General features: G+C 54.9%; 1 protein-coding gene across 8 annotated transcripts in view; it reads right to left on the reverse strand.

Annotated features, from left to right (window-relative positions):
* Positions 1–17,532, reverse strand: part of MAP7D1 (MAP7 domain containing 1) — a 22,931-nt gene extending 5,399 nt beyond the window's left edge. For 3 of the 8 annotated variants that reach the window (XM_052636671.1, XM_052636672.1, XM_052636668.1), the window contains exons 1-7: positions 17,198–17,531; positions 4,559–4,909; positions 4,306–4,374; positions 3,579–3,742; positions 2,775–2,889; positions 1,243–1,353; positions 1–31 (exon numbers count right to left, since the gene is read on the reverse strand). The exon at positions 1–31 is cut by the window's left edge and continues 352 nt beyond it. In XM_052636671.1, coding sequence (XP_052492631.1) covers positions 1–31; positions 1,243–1,353; positions 2,775–2,889; positions 3,579–3,742; positions 4,306–4,374; positions 4,559–4,909; positions 17,198–17,243 — 887 coding nt within the window. In that variant the 5' untranslated portion in view covers positions 17,244–17,531. Of the gene's footprint in view, positions 32–1,242; positions 1,354–2,774; positions 2,890–3,578; positions 3,743–4,305; positions 4,375–4,558; positions 4,910–17,197 lie in introns of all 8 variants that reach the window. The other 5 variants (XM_052636675.1, XM_052636669.1, XM_052636674.1 and 2 more) reach the window with 4 other exon arrangements.
* Between the last annotated feature and the right edge of the window lie 3,361 nt (positions 17,533–20,893).

A 20,893-nucleotide genomic window follows, 5' to 3' on the forward strand; every position in this document is an offset into this window, starting at 1 on the left:
CTCTCCCATGGACTTAGCTGCAGGCTGCGATCTAGGGGGAGAATGCCGGTAGAAGGTTACTGCGGGGCTAGAGTGAGCAAGCAGAGGCATCTGGAGACTGCCAGGTATCATCCCCACGCAGAGCCCAAGGAGTCTCAGACTCCCCCTATTCATGGGGGTTACACTCGTCCGCCCTGGGGTCTGACCCCCACTGCAGACACAGGCAACACGACACTTCCCATGGCAACCTCCTGCAGGGCTAGAGAGGTCCCTCCTACCTCTCTCCCCAGGTGAAAGGGCACTGAACTATGATTATAGAGAGGATACAGCCAAGGTTGGTGGGGTACCCAGTTGCCAACTTCTATGTCCCATTGTAGGGCTCTGCTCCTCCTGCCCTCAGAGTGCTGGCCTAGGGAGGCATCGCCCGCAACCCCCCCCTTCCACCCCCCACGGGATTTGGGACAGTGACGGCCCTTGTGCTCCTCTGACTGAGAAGAGGCCCAGCTTTTGTGTATCCCATGCCAGGGACAGGCTGCTAGGGGCCCTGGCTGCCCCAGGCCACCCTGCTCTGTCCCCTCAGCTGCTGGGTTATTTTTAAGCTTCAGTCAGGTGGGGCTGGTAACAGCAGCTGATTTCGTTGCTGGGCAACAGAGCAACCAAATAAAAGCTGGAGAAACTTATAAATAACTCCTACCATGGCCCGTTCACATGTGACATCAGGGCATGGTGGGAACGCAGGGGCTGCGCTACCCTGGTTGGCCACAAGTTTGGATCCAGCCAAGGCCATGGCTGGGGCTCTGAAGGCAGAGAGGGCAGGGTTGCATGGGCCCTCCAGGGTGGAGGCAGAATAAGAGGGCTCCTGCACACACAGCACCCAGGCTCGTCGGGTACTCCCGGGCAAGGCCACCTGCCTGAGGCTGGCCTAGGCCAGCTGGCTGTGGTTGGAGATGAGGCTGCCGGCCCATTCCCACCCTCCACCCCCACTCTCATCCCCACCTGCTCTCGAGGCTCTAGCCAGGCTCTGCCTGCTGGGTCACTGCCCTCTGTTCTCCTCCCCTGTGGGGCGCACCTCTGTTCTCAGGACCCAGATCCAAATGCCGGCTCCCCCAAGGGGTGCACAACCCTAAGCGGGGTAGAGTGGGGATGGAGACCTGGGGTGTGTGAGGGCTCCTGGGACCTGAGGTTTTTGCTGAGCTCTGGAAGAGGCTACAAGGAGGGGACTGCAAGGAGCTCTGGAGGAAGGAGGGCTGGGCCTTCTCTTACTTCTACTGGGGGAGTTCCAGAGCGTGGCAGAGGACTTTGAGAGCCGCTTGTTGATTATAGAGTCCACGTGTTTGGGCAGGTTTACTGCCGACACGGAGCACCTGCTCCCACCTGGAGGGGAAAAGACACGGCATTAGGGCCGGGCCGGACGGGAGCCAGGGGGGGCACTGAGGCCTTCCATGCAGGATGCTCCGCGGGCAGGGTGGGAGAGGGAGGAGTGGGCAGGCTAGGAAGCGGGGGAGGAGGCAGACTTGGCTCTGGAGGGGATGGGGGGGTGGGTAGGTGACCAGACAACCTGGATTGGGGGAGCCGACGGAAAAGGAACAGAGGAAGGAGATGGAATAAAACTGGAGACACTACAGCCTTCCTGGCCAGGAAGTCATTCCCTAGGGCTGGGCCCTGCAAGCCCTCCCCCGCAACCACCCAGCACTGGCACTCGCCGACACTGCCCAGCCAAGGCACTCTGGCTACAGCACCCATGGTCCTGCAGCCAATGCAGACGCTCCTAAACAGAAGGACCCACGGTCAAAGGCGCTCACACAGATCTGCATATTCATAGGGACACACAAAGACAAAGAGATGCACGCACGGGCATATAGAGTGACAGGCACTTCTGCATGCACACGGTAGTGCAGACATGCACAGACAGAACAAACACAGCCACAGAGACAGGCTCAGACCCAGATGTAGACAGGCACAGAAACGTCAAAGCAACCTAATCGTATTTGTAACATTTGCTGGGTGCTTACCATGTACCAGGCACTGTGCTGGGCACCACACACGTTACCACCCTTGATCCTCCCAAACATCTACCTACAACCTCGGAGGCAAGTAGTACTGTTATTCCCATTTTACAGATAAAGAAAGTGAGAGAGCAGGAAGTCAGAGGTCACACCGCAAGGGCTAGAGCTGGGAATCCAGACCCAAATCTGACTGACTTGGGAATCCACAGTGAAGTACACAAGGCCACTCACACATCAAGATGAACACATACTAAGACATGCAATGCACAGATCCATGAGCATATACACCAAAAGACGCACGATGAGAAATACCAAATCTCGCCATTACATAAAGACACCCAAACACAGCAGTACATACATGCCAGCAAAATGTCAGACCAAAAGGCAATGATGGCCCTACGTGAAGAAAACTCAGAGACAAAAAGCTACCTTCCACGACAGGTACGTCAGGGTGATAGTTTTCTTTAAATATCCAGTGTCTGCAGGGTATTAAAGTGCTCTTTTCTGTATCAATCAACTAATAATAATTGACAGGAGCAAAGAAGGCTAATCTAAAAAGAGCAAACTGAATGAAGAGCACCCACCTCTGACTTGATAGTGGAAGTCCTGGGACAGGACTTGGTTCTACAGACATGGGTTTACAGATCATTCCAGAAGACACAAGGCACACGAAGCGAGGCATACCTGCTGCGGGGAGCTGCCAGCTCCGTGCACCGAAGCTGCTCCCTTCCCCCACTTCTCAGGCCGCAGCCTCCCCCTCCCACCCTGCAGCCCCTCCGGCCCACTCACTGGTCTTACGTCCTGGGGAGCTGTGGTGCAGGGCCCCTGCCCAGGACCAGCGCTGCTGCCGGATTTCAGCCCACGTCTTCTTCACTGACCGCTGGATGGCTGCCTCATAGCGCTCCTGGTGGGGCGGGGACCGGGATGGGGGGAGAGGTTTGGGCTCAGAAGCTTTCCTCCTACCTGGGAGAAAGGCTCTCCCAGGACAAGGCCTCCCCCACCCCTAGAAGGTTTCCCTGACTCATGGCAGGTAACCAAGGCTACTGAGCCCTCGCTGTGACTAAAGACAGTTTGCAACAGATCCCTTTCAACTTGTTCTTGGGGAGCTTTTCATTGTTCTTGACTCATTTCCTGAGCCTATGAGCTGTTTCTTTGAGGACCGGGTGGGACTCTCCCTGCCTGGGTCTCCCAGGGGGGCCACTGGCTCTGAGGGTTCTGACCCTGGAGTTGGGTTTGCATTCTGCCTGAGGACTGGACCAGAGCCAGGCCACCTTTCCCTTCATTTCTTCAATAGTGCTCAAGCCAGGGCTCTCCTCACTAGGAGTTCACCTGGCGCACTCACACAGACACGTCTCTGCACACCTACACACACCCATCCGGGGCATGCACACATACATGTGATGACAGCACATGGCCACAGGCGCCTATCCTGGCACATACAGAATCAAGCACGCCTGCACAGACGCTGAGATGTGGGGCCCACGGGACCCGACTGCACATGTGAACACAGGGGTGTGTGTTCACACTGAGCCCGCAGGCAGATGTGTGCACACAGAGGCAAGCGTGCCCGGCCAGAACCCAGCACAAACGCACCTTGTTTTTCTCCAGCTTCTGCCGCTGTCGCTCCTCCAGGGCTGCCCGGCGCTGCTCGGCTTTGAGCCGCTGCTCCTCCAGCCGCCGCCGGCGCTCCTGGAGCTGCTTCTCCCGCAGTGCCTTGGCCTTCTCCTCCTTCTCCAGCCACACCGCCTTCTTGGCCGCTGCAGGGGGTGGGGGAAGGAGCCCCAGAGGTGTGAACATCTGGTAGTGCCTGGGCCCCCAAGTGTCTGCTCCGAGTGGCCTTGCCTGTTCCTCCAGCCCGGGGTGGGTCTTCCCTGCTGCCTGCCTACTGGGGAGATGCCTGTGCTCTGAGACTCCCCCCCTCAAGTTGAAGGGCATGCTGAAGGTGGGCTGGGGCCTCAGAATGAGGCCTGTTTCCCTGCCACCAGCATCGCGGTCTCTGGGCACCCAAGGAGAAGTGAGCTCTTTAGGGCCAGGTCCCTGTCTAACTTCAGGGCCTGCTGACGTATTATGATGAAGAGCATGGGGTGAGATGAGGCTTCTGGGTCTGAGTCTCAGCTACTCCACCTAGCTGTGTGGTTTAGGCAAAGGATTGCATCTTTCCGAGCCTCTGTCTCCCCATCCTCAAAATGGGTACAATGGGTTAAGTGAGATAAGCGAACTGCTCTTAGCACAGTGTACACAACAGAGGTTCCCAAAGGGTTAGTGCTACTAACAGGATGTCCATGGGGGTGAGGCTGAAGGGGCGCTGTCACGCACTTACCCAGGTACTTGGCCCGCTCTTCCCGCCGTTCCTTTGCCAGCTTGTGTCTCTCTCCTGCCTTCTTTACGTCTTAACAAAAGGAATAAGGAGAGACCTAGCTCAAGAGGTTCCTCTCAAAGGGGAGTCAGCCTCAGGGCCCTGCCCCCAGGCCGCATGCCCACACCTTTTCCATCTCCTCCGGAGCCAGGAGACTCCCTCTGGGGGCTTCACCCAGGGCTGGGACTGGGCCCTGGACAAGGGACATCACACATACCTTGCTTGGTGGGAGGGCTGTCGGAGGCGGGTGCTGCTGGCGGGGATGGCTGGCTGCTCCTTCGAGGAGGCCTGGCATCCCGTGGGCCCGTGGCTGGTGGGGTGGGTCCCCTGGTCTTCACTTCGGAGGAAGGGGACTCTTCTTGCTGGAGGGCTGGCCTAGGCCCTACTAGCTCTGGGGGGCTCTCTGGTTCCAGCGGAAGCTGCTTGGGGCTAGTGGTGTTCTTCACGGCGGGAGGAGTGTCTGGGGGAGTGTCGGGCACCAGGGTTGACATCGGTGGTGGTGGCGGTGGTGGGGAGGGGTCACCTTCTGGGGAGGGTCTTGGCTCTGGAGGGGTCCTGGCTGCCATAGCTGGAAGTAAAACACAAGAGAGAAGAGAAAGTGAGACAGAACCTCTGTTACCATCAGTTCAACATGTAGCTCCTTCCCTTGTCCAGTTGATATTCATTTATTCGTACGTGTTTATCAAGTTCCTTCTATATGCCAGGCCCTGTTCCAGACACTAATGATGTAATGGTGAGAAAATGGCCACAGTCCCTGCCTCTGTGGAGCCCACACTCTGGCAGGGCAGACAGACAGACAGTGAGGCAATTACAGTATAGAATAAGTACTATGTCTGGAGTAACAAAGCAGATGGCTAACCTATACTGAGGGGGCTTCCTGCAGAAGTAGGAGCCAAGTTGAGGTCTAGGATGAGCTGGAGTGAGCAAACCAAGCCAGAGAGGGTTCTGGCAAAGAGAAGAGCATTTGCAAAGGGGCAGAGGGAGCAGGGTGTATCGGTAAAACTGAGACCTTGGGGGTAATTAGTGGACCAAATGGTGAAGGTTGGTTTCCACGTCTGCCTCCCTCACCTTTCTGCTTTTCCTGGGCTCACAGGACCCATCCCAATGCCCAGTGCTCAGTAGGTGCCTGGGACTGCCAGAAGGAAAGACATAAGCATGGGCACAGTGGGATGCCCAGGTGGGATCCCCAACAGGGTAGGCAACTGGCTGCATCCATTTTGTCATTTGTTTTCTTTCCCAACCACCTGCAGATTTCTTCTTGTTAGACATTAATATTTCAGGGTCCCTGTAAGAGACACCAAAGTGCTACGTGAGGAAGCCACATGATTTGATGTACACATGTCCACGCACACACGTGTGAGCAACTGAAAGACAGGCTTAGGGGTCACCCGGCCAAGGGCCCGATTCTGACTTCACCACTCCAAGATAGGAAGAGAGAGCCTTGGTAACCTAGGGCAAGCCACTCAACCTCTCTTAAGCCTCAGTTTTCATATCTGTAAAATGGGGACTATAAAAGCCCAAGCTAGTAGGGATGTCAGTGAAGTGCCTGGAACAATTCACGTGCCAGGACACCACACTTCCCTCTCTCTTCCTGTTTGTCTTATGAAGCTGCCAAAAAGCAGCTTCTGCACATTGAGCCCTGGTGCCATCGACTGCTGCCGTCTAAGGAGCTTGAGGGGACGGATGGGGAACACACCCGCTGCCTGGGCTTAGGGATCAGGGCCACAGCCCATGGAATGGTCAATCGAAAGAAGCATTTTTCGCTCTCACCAGGTGCCTCCATCATGCAGGGCCTTCTGCTCTAGGAACGTTGGTCCTCTCAGGAGGTGATAAATTCCCTTCCCTGTGGGTGACAATGTGTGAACAGGGAGAGGACACTTCGAAGGAGCTGACTTTGGAACTCTGGGGACCCTTTTCAGGGAGACGGGTGTCCAGTGGGCTCTGACGAAGGCAGACTATTTAACTATCTGGCCTCCCCACTGACTGTGTGACCTTGGACTAGTTACGGGCCCTCTTTGTGCCATAGTTCCTCTTCTGTAAAATGCAGACAGTAGGCCTGTGATGAGCATTAGTAACAACAATAACCACTAACATTATATATTTCTTGAGAGCTTCCTATGGAGAGAGTATTTTACACGCACTAGTTTGAATCCTTAAGACAATACTTCTAAAGGAGGCACTGTAAATATTTTGAGGCAGAGGCGGAGAGTGAAGCGAAAAGAAATTAAGTGAAGTCTGAGGCCACTCAGCTGGGAAGTGAGGGAGTCGGGACCTGAACCCGGCGTTGGTCCCCGGTGCCCTTGCTCTAACCCCCACACCCTCCGGCCTCTGCATAAGGCGGTGTGAGGCAACACGCATTACACAATGATACTGTCTGAGGCTCACACTATTTCCCCCTCACTCCTGCCGTTCTAGATTCCTGGGTTCCAGGCAAGAGTCCCAGCCAAGGCCCTGTCTCCCCAGTTGTCCCTCCCACTCGGCCAGCCCCTCCCCACATCAGCTCCAAAAGAACGCCTGGTCACTGCTAGTCTACTTCCGGGCCACCTAACCCCTCCCCAGTCCCGGTGGGCAAGAAAGCTAGTGGCCGCCTTTTAGTGACTGCTTCCTACACGCCGAGAGCTGAGCCGGGCCCTTTGTAGCCCCATCCTGCATCTCCATATGAACTCTGAGAGAGGCTTACCCTCGTTGCACAGAAGAGACCATCAGAACTTACCCCACTAAATGATTCATTCAGAGCCATAGAACTAGTACGTGGCAGAGGCAGGATTCGAAGGACCATCTGGGGCCAAAGGGCCTACGTACGTAAGCACGAAGCTCGAAGGCTGAGGGTGAGGCCTGTTTATTGCCATTCTCCTGGCACCTGTGCATGCTACAGGTGTTGCAAGGAAAACTGGTAGGCAGGTGTTTGTCTGCACCGAGGCCGATCACACCCACCAGGCAAGACAGTGAGTCTCTCCAGCTAGCTTCTGACCAGACCTGCCACCTGAAGGGGAGTCTGGGAGGAAGTGCAGGGATGAGGCCTGGAAGGGCCTGCATCTGGTGCTCAGGTGCGGCAGGGCACAAGGTGCCGGCTTCAGTCAGGCAGATCTGAGCTCCGGCTTTCTCAAGGTGGGGCCTATGGCGGTGGGGCCTATGGTGAGTAGGCACATCACCTCCGGTGCCTGGCAGGGGCTCAGCAAGCAGCATCCCCGGAAGAACTGGTCTACTTCTCCCCATCTCTGCCATAAGAGCCCCCTGGGGCAGGCCTTCACCCCCACTGCTCCATGCCACTGCTCTTCTCAAGGTCGCCAGTGGCATCCACATTGCTGAGTCAGCAGCTACTTCCTGGGCCTCACCCCACTGACCTCTCAGCTGCATCTGACACGAGTGAGGCCTGGGTGCTCTTCCTTCAGTTGGCCCTGAAGACAACACACTCGCCCGGTTTTCCTTCCACTGGCTGGCTGTGACTTCTCGGGCTTCTTTGCCAGTCCCTCGTAAACTCCCTAACCTCTTAGCACCGGAGCGCCCCAGGGCCCAGTGAAGACCTCGTCTCCCGTCAGCCTACACATACTCCCTTGATGACCTCATCCAGACTCATGGCTTTAAATACCACCGCTCTGCTGATGACAACCAAATTTGTATCTCCAGCCCAGACCTCGCCCTTGAGTACTGGTTTCGCTCATGCAACTCCCTACCTGATACCCCAGGATGTCTTCCTGAGGCCCCAAATTTAACATCCCAAACTCAGCTCTGGACCTTTCCTTGCCAGACCCTGCTCCTCCAGCTTTCCCTATCTCAGTCAATGGCAACCCAGTCCTTCCAGTTTCTCAGGCCCCAAATCTTCAGAGTCATTTTCGGATCTTTTCTAGTCTCACACCTCACATCTAAGGCCTCAGTAAAGCCTTTTGGCTCCACATGCCCAGTATATTCTGAATCCAGTCACTTCTAGCTCCATTCTGTCATCTTGGTCCATCTCTATCATCTCCTATCATCTCTCATGAAAGACTCCCCGCTGCCATCCTTTGTTCCCCTTGGGTCTTTTCTCACCAAAGCAGCAGAATGATTCTGTTTAAGAATCAGTCAGGGGAGGGGGGTTTGGGATGGGGCGGCGGGGGACACATGTATACCCATGGCTGATTCATGTCAGTGTATGGCTAAAACCACCACAATATTGTAATTAGCCTCCAATTAAAATAAATAAATTTTTAAAAAAAGAGTCAGATTGAGAGTTCCCTGGTGGCCTAGTAGTTGGAATTCAGGCTTTGACTGCTATGGCCGGGGTTCATTTCCTGGTTGGAGAGCTGACAAGATCCTCCAAAGACGCCCCACATTTCAAGGGAGGAAAACCAAAGGCAATGGATGGCCTTCAGGGCCCTTCAGGACCCTTGCTCTGCAGCCCATTGCCTCTGGGTCTCCTCTCCTCCCCGTCTCCCCCTGCCCCGTCTCTTCCGGGCCACTGTTCCTTATTTGTGCCGGGCACGCTCCTGCCTCTGGCCTCTGGGCTCACTGTTTCCTCTGCCAGAATTCTCTGCCCCTGGATCCTGCGTGTCTTACTTCCTCACCTCCTTCAGGTCTTTACCTGAGTGTCACTTCTCAGCCAAGCCTTCCCTGGCCCCCTCTAAAACTACAAACTGTAGGTGAAGTTTCCCTCCCCTTTCCAACTGAATTCTTTTTTTAAAAAAAATCCCCCCCCCCCCCACCACATGCAACTCCCTACCTGACACCCCGGATGTCTTACTGATGCCTCAAATTTAACATCCCAAACTGAACTCCTGATCTTTCTCTCCAAACCCTGCTCCTCCTCCAGTTTTCCCTATCTCAGTCAACCACAACCCAGCCATTCCAGTTTCCAGATACATATATATCATCTATTTTTATATTTTATTTTATATATATATTTTATTTGGCTGCATCAGGTCTTAGTTGCGGCATGTAGGATCTTGTTCTCCAACCAGGGATCAAACCCTGGCCCCCTGCATTGGGAGCGCAGAGTCTCAGCTACTGGACCACCAGAAGTCCTCCAACTGTTATTCTTTTTCGTTCCAACTCTGTTATTCTCGGTAAGCATTAGCACCACTTTAACACTATCTCCCACCTCCAGAAGGTAATCTCCATGAGGGCACACATTTTCATCTATACTTTGTTTAGCTGTTCTGTCACTAACAGCAACAGAGCTTGGCACAGAGGTGGCTCCCCAGCTATTTGTTGAATGAATATATCAATGAACGCCTCCCTGGCAGATACCATCAGCACCTCTCTTCCCTGGATGACTGCAAACTTCCGTCATCATCCTACCCGCACCCATTCCAGCTCTGCTCTTTACTGAACAGCCAAAGTAATTGTTTTCAAATGCAAATCTGGTCATGGTTCTCTTTCCCACTTGAAGCTCTCCAGTAACTTCTCATCGTTCTGAAGAGAAACCAAGATTCTTAAGCCCAGGATGCAAGTCCAACACAGTCTGAAGTCCCTGCCTCCCTCTCCCACACCTCTTGAGGCCCCCTCTCTGCTCCCTACTTGCTGTCTATACTCCAGCCACACTGACCTTTTAGTTCTGGTAGCCTTGAACACTCCCTCTGCCCCAGGGCCTTTGCACAAGCTCTTCCCTCTCTCTCTTTTCTTACTTAACTCTCATTCATCCTTCAGATCTTTGCTGAGGCATCATTTCCTTGGGGAAGCTTTCCTGGGCCTCTCTGAACAGGATAAATTCCTTCACTATATGCAGTCATGACTTCATGCCTCTTGTTTGGAGCACTGTGACTTACAATTTTAAACTTCCTTGTTTGGTTTTTTCGTTATTGTCCTCCCCCTAAGGGCTGGGTTGCATCTGCTCTGCTTGCCACTGTAGCTTGCCACAGCAGCTACCACAGTGCCCAGTACGTGGAGACAGTCACAAAATGCTGCTATATAAGAATAAATCGCTGTACTAGGAAGCCACCCTCGCCTAAGCACACGCACAGAGGAGGAGATTTTCACCTAATAGTGAGCAGATCCATGTGGCCATGTATTGCAAAAGGATCAACACTTGAAGAGAGGCAAAACAATTTCATCTCAATTTGGGTAGCTTCCTGGACTAAGGTACTCAGGGAGAAGTTAATAAAAGTAATAATGAGTGTGGATTCCAGCAATTCAACAGGAAAAACCTCTCAGGAGGCAAATAGCACATTTGGAACTCTTCTTCTGACCTGGCGGACTACTGACCCTGAATACAAATACTTTTCTGAGAATTATGCCAACCCTGATGAAATGTCATCAGGACTGTGTTATTTGGAACAAATTATGTTAAGCCAAATGAATTCCTTGGTTAATTATCTAGGCATGGTTAAATCAATATCTGATTATTCCCATTTTCAATCATCAAATGCAATCCTTCAGCCACCTCACTTTATTTTGGTCTGTGTCAAATTGTGAGGTTTTATTTTGCGATATTGATATTGACCAGAAGTATTTGTTAAGAACTAGATAAGCAACAGATAGTTTGCATTCATTTCTTGGCACAAAGAGCGTTGGTAAGGCAAAGGTGCAGGAGCTGGTTGCAGGATCAGTTAGTCTAGTTTTCTCCAAAAACCCAAGAGGGACTGCAGAGACATCAGGGCCCAGTCTCTCAGAGGGCCGGTCACATGTCTCAGGGTGCTTACTCCCTATCCCCACCATCTGGGTGCTGGCAGTCCTTGCCTCTCATCCCTCCCTCCTCCCACCCCAACAACTGCTCCTGGGCCAAAACTCCTCTCACAATACCCGTAACTCAGTCTGCCCTTTTAGTCTGCCTGCTGTCCCTGTGAGGGCTAGTGGACAGAATCCTTTTTGCAGCCTAGAGCCTTATACAGGATCTGCCCGGCAGAGAAGAAATTCTGTGTCTGCTTAATGAACACATACATGGATGGATAGATGGATGGATGGAGGAATGGATGGATGGATGGATGAATGGGTGGGTGGATGGATGAATGGGTGGATGGATGGATAAAACAGTAAAACCCCTAGCTGTTCCAATATCTAGCCTCTCTAACCCTAAATGTCTCTACCATATAAGAGTTCTGTGTGTGCCCGGCCAGCTTCTAAGTCCAGGAAGGGAAACAAAACTAATTTGCTGAAGCCCTACAGTAAACCAGGCACTCTCCCTTGTCTCCTCAAGTTCTTACTATAGCCCCCAAGGGAAAGTGCTATGGAAGGCCTGTTCCCCAGCTAAGAACACTTAGACAGGTTAAGTAACTGCTCACGTCAGTGTCAGAAGTAGGACTGGGCCCAAGGCTGTCTGATGACAAAACGCTTACGTTACACTGTTTCTGGTGGGTGTCACATAACCCCTCCCCAAGGCTCCTGCCTATTCCCTGAAGAAGGAAGTGATTCAGTGGGTTTCCCCCCAGAAGATGAAGGGTGCAGGTGGGGCAGGCAGGCACTGAGCTCAGAGGGCAGGAATGCAGGGAAGGCAGGCTCCTGCCCAGGCTGGCCACCAGGAGTCAAGAACTGGGGCACCTGAGCAGGGGTGGGGGTGAATGGCCCTCATCCAGGAGGCAGAGCAAGGGTGTGCCCAGGGGAGGGGGTGCCCAGACAGCAGAGGTCAGCACCTCTAGCCAGAGCCCTTCTGGCTCCAGCAGCAGCTCCTTAGGTGGCCGCAGACAAATGAAGAACAGGGAGGCTGACGGAGGGGCAAAGACACACACACACAGACAGAGAGTACACATTGCAGAGAGACAGCGGGAGACACCCAGACAATGTGGACAGGGCCCACACAATGGCGAGAGACAAGACGCATTCTTTTCTCTCTCTCTCCCGTTTCATATGGAAAACAGACCTACTGCTGGGATTCAGAAATCTATACACACATACACACACACACACACACAGGGAGTCAAGCACCTCCTTTGAGACACAAATGAAATTTCAGAGATGCATACAGCACTCAGAGACACCCTGTCACAGCGTGTGTCATCCAGCTCACTTTGGCCCTGCCCCTCTAGGCACTCCTTTACCTGGGCCCAGGGAAAGCCCAGTTAACAGTAGCAACAGCTAATGCTGTGTCAGGTAAATCCCTTAACACTTCAGTCCTTTTCACCTTCACCACCATCCTATGGGGTTGATGTCATTACCCTATTTGACAAATGAGGAAATAGATTCAGAGGAATTAAGTGACACAGCAGGTGAGTAGCAAAGCTGGGTTTGGAACTTGAATCAGGCTGAGTCTGTACCTTCACTCTGTGACCCAAAGGGGGCGGCCTCCTGGGTTTCCTCTCCTAGAGAGAGCCGGGGGCTGGGAGGATGGGGGTGGGCAGGAAGGACAAACCCTAGGAGATGTCTGACGGTGAGGCTGGGACAGAGGGCACCCTTAGGGGGCAGCACCACTCCCGGCTGGGACAGAGCTGAGCCAGCTCTGAGAGGGAGGGCACCAGCAGAGGGGCAACCTGCACCAGCACTTCTCAGACCCTGGGCCACAGGCCCTTCGCTGCAGGGCGCTGGGCAGGCCGCGGGCCTCCGTGGGTGATAAGGCTGGGATCCCGTTGGAGACTGCAGATCTGAGGAGCTCTCTGGCCCGGTTGGCGGCCATTGTTCCCAGCCTCCAATCAGGAGCACCCACTTCCTGTTATTTTAGGCGGCAGGAAATGACCCCATCCCGCAGCCCGGCCCTCCCTCAGCCCCAGCAGGGCTGCCCACGCTAGGGCCTAGGAGCTGAGGGCAGAGGCCCGGCCTTAAGCCAAGGCCTGAGGATGGCCCGCTGGCTGAACTGTCACCACTGCCTGAGTCCAGGGCCTCCTTCTGGTCTGACTTGCTCAGATTCCAACCTGGCAGGATGGATAGGGGATGCAGGGCCCTGCTGTTCTACTTCTGCCTCCCAGAGAAAAGATTACAGGGTCCCTGAGACCACAATGCCCAGAGAAGACCAGTCACTGCAAGGAAAGTGAAGTCAGACTCTATCACCAGCTGGCTTGGCCATGATTAATTCAGCATAGAGGTTTGGCATACAGGCTTCAGAGTTGGACAGACCTGGGTTCAAATCCTTCCTCTGCCAGCGCCTAGCTGTGTGACTTTAAAGCAACTTACCACCTTCTCTGAGCCTCATCTATAAAATGAGGATATGGGACTTCCCTGGTGGTTGGGTGGTTAAGACTCGGTGCTTCCACTGCAGGGGGTCCGGGGGTACAGGTTCAATTCCTCTTTAGGGATGTCACATAGTGCAGCCAAAAATAAAAAAGAAAACTTGAAAAAGTAAATAAAATGGGGATAATACTAGTCCATACCGGATAGTTTTGAGAGCCAAATGAGACAATGCACAGGACATGCTAAGCACTCTGCCTGGCACACAGAAGGTCCTTGATAAATAAGAGGAGGTCAGTAGGATCACCAGGGGGTCTATTTCCTCTTGTCATTGGTAAGGAGCAGGAAATGGCAACCCACTCCAGTATTCTTACCTGGAAAATTCCATGGACAGGGGGCCTGGCAGGCTACAACCCTTGGGGTCACAGAGAGTGGGACACGACTGAGCACACACGCACTACATACCAGGTGCTCTAGCGGCCGCCACCCTCTCTGCTTCCCTCGGGGGGGAAAAGCTGCAGCTGAGAGGTGATGGAGGAGACACCGAAGGCTGTGCCCCGGAGTGCCAGGCAGAGCTGCCACCGCCAACAAAGCTGCATTATCTGAGCCTGGCTTGCTGGCTGTTTCACTGGCCCCAAGGCCCAGTGGGGACCCAAGGACATGGTTCCCAGCTGCTTGTGGCCAAACTCCCAACCTTGGTCAGGCCTGAGAACTGGCCTGATGGCTCTCAAGTGCCATCACCCCAGGCTGGACCCTTCTTTCAGCTCCTTCCCCACTCCCTGAGCTCTGCCGGCCACCAGCTGATGCCCATCCCCGGAGAAGGGGGAGTGAACTGGCCTGGTGCCCCTTCTTCCTTATTTGCATATGCGTGACTGCACATTAGGGGCTCATTAAGGCCTCATTACTGGGCCCACCAGCCCCAGGAGGGACAGAAGCTATCAGTGGGAGCTGCCAGCCACACTGGCTGCTACATGTGGAGAGGTGCAGAGGCGGCCCATCTTTTTCTCATCAGTTCAGGTCCACCTCAAACACCTCCTCTGTGAAGTCTTCCACAAGCAGATTCCACCAACCACTGCATCACCGGGAGTTCCCGGAGGGTGGTGACTGGGATTCACTTCCCTGTCCTGTCGTCTGTACAGCCAGGACTGAGCTGGCACACGGTGGGCATCAATATAGGTGCGCTGGATGGCTGCACCTACCCCCAGGTCTCTCTCCTATTTCCAAATGCCCCACTTCAAGTATGGGGCCCTCTGTTCCCGATACACCCTGTCTCATGTCTGTCTAGAACTCATCTCCACCTTGTTCTCTGGCCTACATTTACCTCCTGAAGTTATAATTAATCCCATCTCCTCCTCAGGCCTCCAAAGGAATTAAAAATAATAACAACAAAAATGAATAGCATTTACTGATCATTAACTATTTACCAGGGCTTCTCCTAAATGTCTTATGTATTTCTCTAATTTAGTGATCCCAATGTCTCTATGAGATTATTTCCAGCATTATTATCATTTTACAGATGGGAAAATTTAAGACTTCGGCAACTTATATAAGTCATACAGTAGTAAGTTATGAAGGGGAGACTTAAACTGATTCCAGAGTCTACACTCTCAAGCAAACTAAATCCCAACTCCTGCCCCTACTTTCCCCGTATTTTGTACCTCCCTGCTGGCACCACTTCCGATGAGCACAACCACAGTAATGGTAATAACACTATATTTCGGGCATCCATGTGCCAGGTTCCTTTAGGTACATCGTCTCTAACCTCTAACATTAACCCCACAAGGCTGATAACACTACCTCCATTTTCCAGGGGTATGAACTCTGTCTGGAGAGGGTAGGTCACTTGCTACAGGGCACACCTATCCCCTACTCCATGCTGCCTCCTGTTAATGCTCAGTGTGCAAAGGGAGCTCAGAGAGGGCAGGGAGCACGTCAGATGTATTCAGTGTCGCAGACCCATGCCTCAGACTCTCACAGGGCACATGCAGTGGGCATCACCGTTACTCCCTGAAGGCTCCTGACTCACAGGGCCCTTGTCACCTTTAACTGAAACTGGTACAGACCAGCCACCATCCTGACCCCAGTTCTCATGTAACTCCATCTAGGTTGTCCCTGTGTATAGAAGCCTTCCCAATCCAGGACTTGGTGTGCAGGACCCAGTCAGGTGCCCCCAGCACACCCAACCATCCCACCCATGCCCTCACATTCAATCCAGGTGTCCCATTCAAGTGTCCTGCTTATAAACCAGCCACTCACTCCAGCCCTCATCTTTGGCCCAGTAATCACCACCACTCAGGCCCTGATGTACACACCGGTGCCAAAGACCCTCAGCTGTAGAGGGCCAGGAAGCGGATGGAATGGACACGGGCGAGGCCTCCCTGGGGGTCCCCTCTCAGGCTCAGCAGAGCCAAGACAGACCAAAGTGCCATTGTTCCGGCACAGCCTACAGACCTCCTGAACCACGGGGGTCTGCTGGCCTCCCCTCTGCATCCTCCAGCTCCCACACCCACAGGGTCCCCTCCAAACACCCATGAGGGCATGGGGTGGAGCCCACCCACAACCAAGCGGCTCCACCTTGTGCTGGGCGCTCTGCACCCACAGACACGGTTTCATCCTGGGCCCACGCCCCAGGGGGTAGGGAGGTGACAGGAATTAGGCTCTAGGATTCTATGGAGGTGTGGGGTTGGGGCCACCTCCCCCCTGAGTCAGTGAAGAGAGCTTGGGTCCTCAGTAATCATGCTCCTCCCTCCCTTTCCAGGAAGAAAGAGAAAGAGAAATCCCTCCCTCCAACCCCAGGCCCAACCAGAAACCTGTCCCCACCCCCTCATCAGCTGCTCCCAGATCCGAATGGGATTTGCAGAAGTCCTGGGCACTGTGGTGGTTGGTGGAGTGAGGGGGGAGAGAGCTTTGATGGTCAGGGGCCTGAAGAGAGAAAGAGGGAGGGAGGGAGGGAGGGAGAGAGGGAGTGTGTGTGTGTAAGGGTGGGGGGGTGGGTATCAGAAGCCTCAAGCTGAGGAATGATGTGGCAGGTCCCTGGAGTGCCGGCCTCGAGCCTTCACCCCATTCTCTGGGAAACACTCAGGCCCTGAGATATATACTTCTGTCCCGTTTCTCCCCAGATCGGACTGGGTGGGCTCCAGAGTAGGCCAGGCTGCAGGGGAATCGGCCCACTCCCCAGCTCCCGCCCTCTGCCCAAACAATGCTGCCTCCCCCTCCCCCTGCCTTTATCCGGCGGGTTACTTGGCAGCCGCCGCTAGAGACCGCCCCCTCCCCTCCCTCCTCTCCCTCCCCTCCCGGCCGGCGGGCAGCAGCAACAGGCCCTTTGCGCGGCAGCTGGAGGGATGGGGTGGGGGCGAGGTCTAGGCCAGGGCCTGGGCGTGGGGAGGCGGGGGGCGCCAGGGCCTAGGCTTCGGTATGCAAGGCTTCAGGCCTTATAATCTGAACCCCCGACACACACGTTCAGGCTGGGGTCAAATGTGCCCACCAGGAATGGGAGGGGGACAGACGCCCCAGCTCAGTAGACGAGGCCTGGGGTGGATCCGGGAGGACGGTAGGGGCCGGGCAGCCGAGATGCCACTGGGTTGGGGCGGAGGGGTCACCATCAACTCTACAATGGGGCCCCCGGGGATCCCGGCGCCCAGGACGTCCCGGCGCCCGGGGTGGGGGAAGGGCAGCTGTCAGAAGATGCGCCGGTGGCCCAGAGCCGCCGACGCCGCTGTAGCCTTTATTTTTAAACTTCCAAGTGGTCAGAGGGCGCGGCGGGGGAGGGGTCCCCGCCGCGCGGGCCGGCTTCATCCTCGCCCTTTCCGAGGCCCCCCCATCCCCTTCTCTCATCTCGCCTCCGGCATACCTGGGGCTGCGCCCGTACCCGGCTCCGAACGTGAGCCGCTCTCCATGGCTGCGACGTCACTGGGGGTGCGGGGGTGTCTTGGGGGGGTCTCAGCGGCGACGGCGGCGGCGGCCAGCGGCCAGGATAGGGGTCCCGCGGCGCATCACGCCCGGCCCGGCCCGGCGGGCAACGACTCGAAGGCTGGGGGAGCTCTGGCGAAGGTCGAGGCTGGCTCGGCTGGTAGCCTGCGGGCTCGCAGTAGCCGGCCGCCCAGTGTCTGTCGGCTCCGGCCTCGATCCTTCTGCCTGCCCGGCGCCGGCCCAGTCGCGGCCACTGCCCAACCCTATTGTACGGCCCCGGCTGGGCCTGGCCTCGCGGCTGGCGCGTACCAAGTGCGACGCGGGGAGGGCCACCCCTGCAGCGCCCGGGGACCGCGCTCCTGCCCCGCCCGCCGCGCCCCCGCCCTGGGGCCCGGGGCCTGGAGCCTGGAACGCCTCTCCTGCAGTCGCGGCGGAGGGGATGCTACGGCTCTCGGAGGACGCCCGTCGAGCTGCCTCCCCCTGCGGCCGCGCGTTGGTACGCGCCGCAGCGCGAGGCGACTATGTAGGGAGCGCTCGGGTGACTCACGCGCCGCTAGGACTGGGGGGAGCACGGGGGAGCGGGGATGGGAGCCCCCAGTCCCACCCTGGACCCTGCGAGCTCCGGCTCTGGGGCCTTGGCGGCAGCTTCAGATCGGCAGTCTTTCCCAAACCCACCTCAAATAAAATCAGCCCGAGGGACGTCGGGAGCCTTGGAGGGTCACAAGGAGACCCCTAAAAGGGCTATGCTCTCTCTCCCCTGGTGATGGCTGGGGTGGGGAGAGACCCGGCCTGGGAGCCTTGCTGCGGCCCTTCCTGCATCTTCCTACGGTTGGGGCTGTGTCTTCTCTGCTCCTCTGGGAGTAATTACAGGCCTGCACCACCGCCTTATCCAGGTCTCTAATCTGCTCCGGGTCTCTCCCGGCTCCGAACTGGGTGGTCCTGCCCCTAAACCTCCCCTAGACTCATCAGATGACCCCCCTCATCTACCCGGGAAGGATTTTCTCCCCTGTGTTCCGTCCAAGGAGGGAGTGAGTTCCTTCTGACCCCCCTCCCCCAAGTAGTTCTGCTTCCCAGCCCCGGGAAGTAGATCCCCCAATCCCCTTGTTAGTGCCAGCTGAGGTGGGCCTCAAGCCAAGTCAGGCCCAGCCTGGGCAGAGAGGGGGGAGCTTGCTGGGAAGGTGGATCGATGCTGCTGCTGCAGGGACTGACGGGGCGGAAGGAGCAGGCGCAGCTGGGCCCTGCACACCCCATCTCTGCCCTTTGTCCTGACCTCCAGAAGGTCAGTTGTTTAGTTCTCCATCGCCCAGAGATGAGGCCCAGTGACCTGTTGTCCTCCTGCCCCCCTTTCCTGCCAGTGTCTTCTTCCTTTGAGCAACTCCAGAAAGCAGTCATTTATTTTTTATTTTGACTTTATTTATTTTGGCTGCACTGGGTCTTGGTTGCTGTGGGTGGGCTTTCTCTAGTTGCGGCAAGTGGGGACTACTCTTCATGGCAGGGCATGGGCTTCTCACTGCAGTGCCTTCTCTTGATTTGGAGCTTGGGCTTTAGAGTGGGGGCTCAGGAGTTGTGGCACATGGGCTTTGTTGCCCCACGGCATGTAGAATCCTCCCAGACCAGGGACTAAACCCATGTCCCCTGCATTGGCAGGCTAACTCTACCACTGGACTAAACCAGTGAACTCCCAGAAAGCAGTCATTTAAGGGGAGAAGGTTGGAAACAAAAGGGTCTGGGTCTCAGGCAACCTGGGAGCAAACAGTCCTGGGAGCAAACAGTCCTGGGAGCAAACAGTCCTGGGAGGAGTGAGTAGCTGAAGGTCTGAACCCTCTTCCAGAGTCAAGGAGGGCCTTCCCCAGTCCAAAAACATGAGAAAAGGATGATGCTAGAAGACCTACAACTAGAGCTGGTGACCTTCAGCTACTGTCTTAACTTTTCTGAAACCCAGTTTGCTCACCTAAAAAATTAGGAAAATAATAATACCATGAGCTATCATGGGTTTGCTGTAAAGGTTAAATAATGCAACATGGATGAAATGCTTAGCACTGAGCCTGGCACGTAGGAAGTGCTTAATAAATAAGTATGGTGGTGGGCATTCAGAAGTAAAAGCAGATTAGGATGAGGAGCAGTGCCCCATCTTTGTTGTCAGTCATTCTATCTGCAGGGTGAGGGGACCATGTGGATGGTAGAGTCCAGGCAGAGTCCTTTGTGAGGTCAGAGACCTCTGGGCCTGCATCTTCTAGAGCTTACCAGGCCCACACTGAGCCAGGCAGTGATTAGACCGAGAATTCATGAACAGAACCCAATATGGGAGAGCCATCTGGGTTCTGTACCCACAATCTTGAGAGTACAGTAGGAACAAAGACATATATAGGTGTGAATTGTGAGATACCTTCATTACCTGGAGCTCAATAATAGTAGAGGGGCAAACAGTAACTGAAGATGAAGAGACAGGCCAGGGATGGCAACTACATAATGTAGATACTGGAGAGCTGTTGAAGGTTCTTCAGAAGGAGAAGGGTGAGCAATGCTTCGGAACTGGAAATCTTCCATTGTGTCTAATGATCTAGGATTGACTTTGAGGAGTGCCCTGCAAAGAGTCAGCATTAGCCTACTCAGTGGTTCTCAACCAGAGGCAGTTTCCCACCCCGGGGAACATTTGGCAATGTTTAGAGGCATTTGTGGTTGTCACAGCTAGGGATGCTATTGGCATCTAGTACTTAGACACCAGGATGTTGTTAACATCTTGCAACGCACAAGAGCACCTCCTGAACAGAGTCATCAGGCCTGGAATGTCAATGGTACTGAGGTTGAGGAACCCTTCCCTGGACTGAGGGTGGAGGCACCTGCACTTCCTGGAAAGATGCTAGTTGTTGGTCAGCTTGATGGTCAGTTCTCCCGGCCAGCCCCAGGAGGCTTCCTACACACTTGGTGGGTCCACAGGAAGTCCTGAGAGCACTGATGTCCTGTGATTGATGCAGTTGGAAGAGAAAGATGGAGTGGACTCCTCTCCATTATGCCCCCTAATGGATCAGGATCCTTGGTGCATCCCAGGCCCTAGCAATTGATCAGATTTAGAGTGGGTATCTCTGAGTTTGGGGCTGGGTGCAAGTGCTCCATGTTGCCCCCTAAGCATTAGACATCCCAGAGAAGGAGCAAGCAGGGCACTTGCAACATCATTGGCGACTGAGAATGCCCTGCCTTCTTCCAGTGAGGGGCCAGGGAACTCTGTGGTCTCCCAAGTTCCTCCCCTACACCCAGGGCAGTCCCCTCCCCCTTCAGGAAACAGGCTTGAATGAGCCGTCAGTCTTACCATGACGCTGGGTTGCGGCTAGGAGTCAGGTCACTGAACTATGTCCCCCTCCTGATCCCACTAGGGGGAGAGCAGAAGCAAGAGCATTTACCAACCTCCTAGGTTAGGTGCAGGAGAGTCCAAAGTGGATCATCCAAGAGATGAAGGAAATCACTGGGTGACTTGACAAAGAGATATGAATTGGGACCAAGGCCCTGGAGGCTGTCTCCACTCCTACACAAGTAGGAAGTAGGAGGGGCCTCATGGTGGGTGCAGTTTGAGAGACCAGACATCAGATTCTCACACCCACCCTACCCCCAAGGCACAACAGCAAGAAGGGGTCTCTAACCC

Source organism: Budorcas taxicolor, chromosome 3 (genome assembly GCF_023091745.1).
Source record: "Budorcas taxicolor isolate Tak-1 chromosome 3, Takin1.1, whole genome shotgun sequence".
Taxonomy (NCBI): Eukaryota; Metazoa; Chordata; class Mammalia; order Artiodactyla; family Bovidae; genus Budorcas; species Budorcas taxicolor.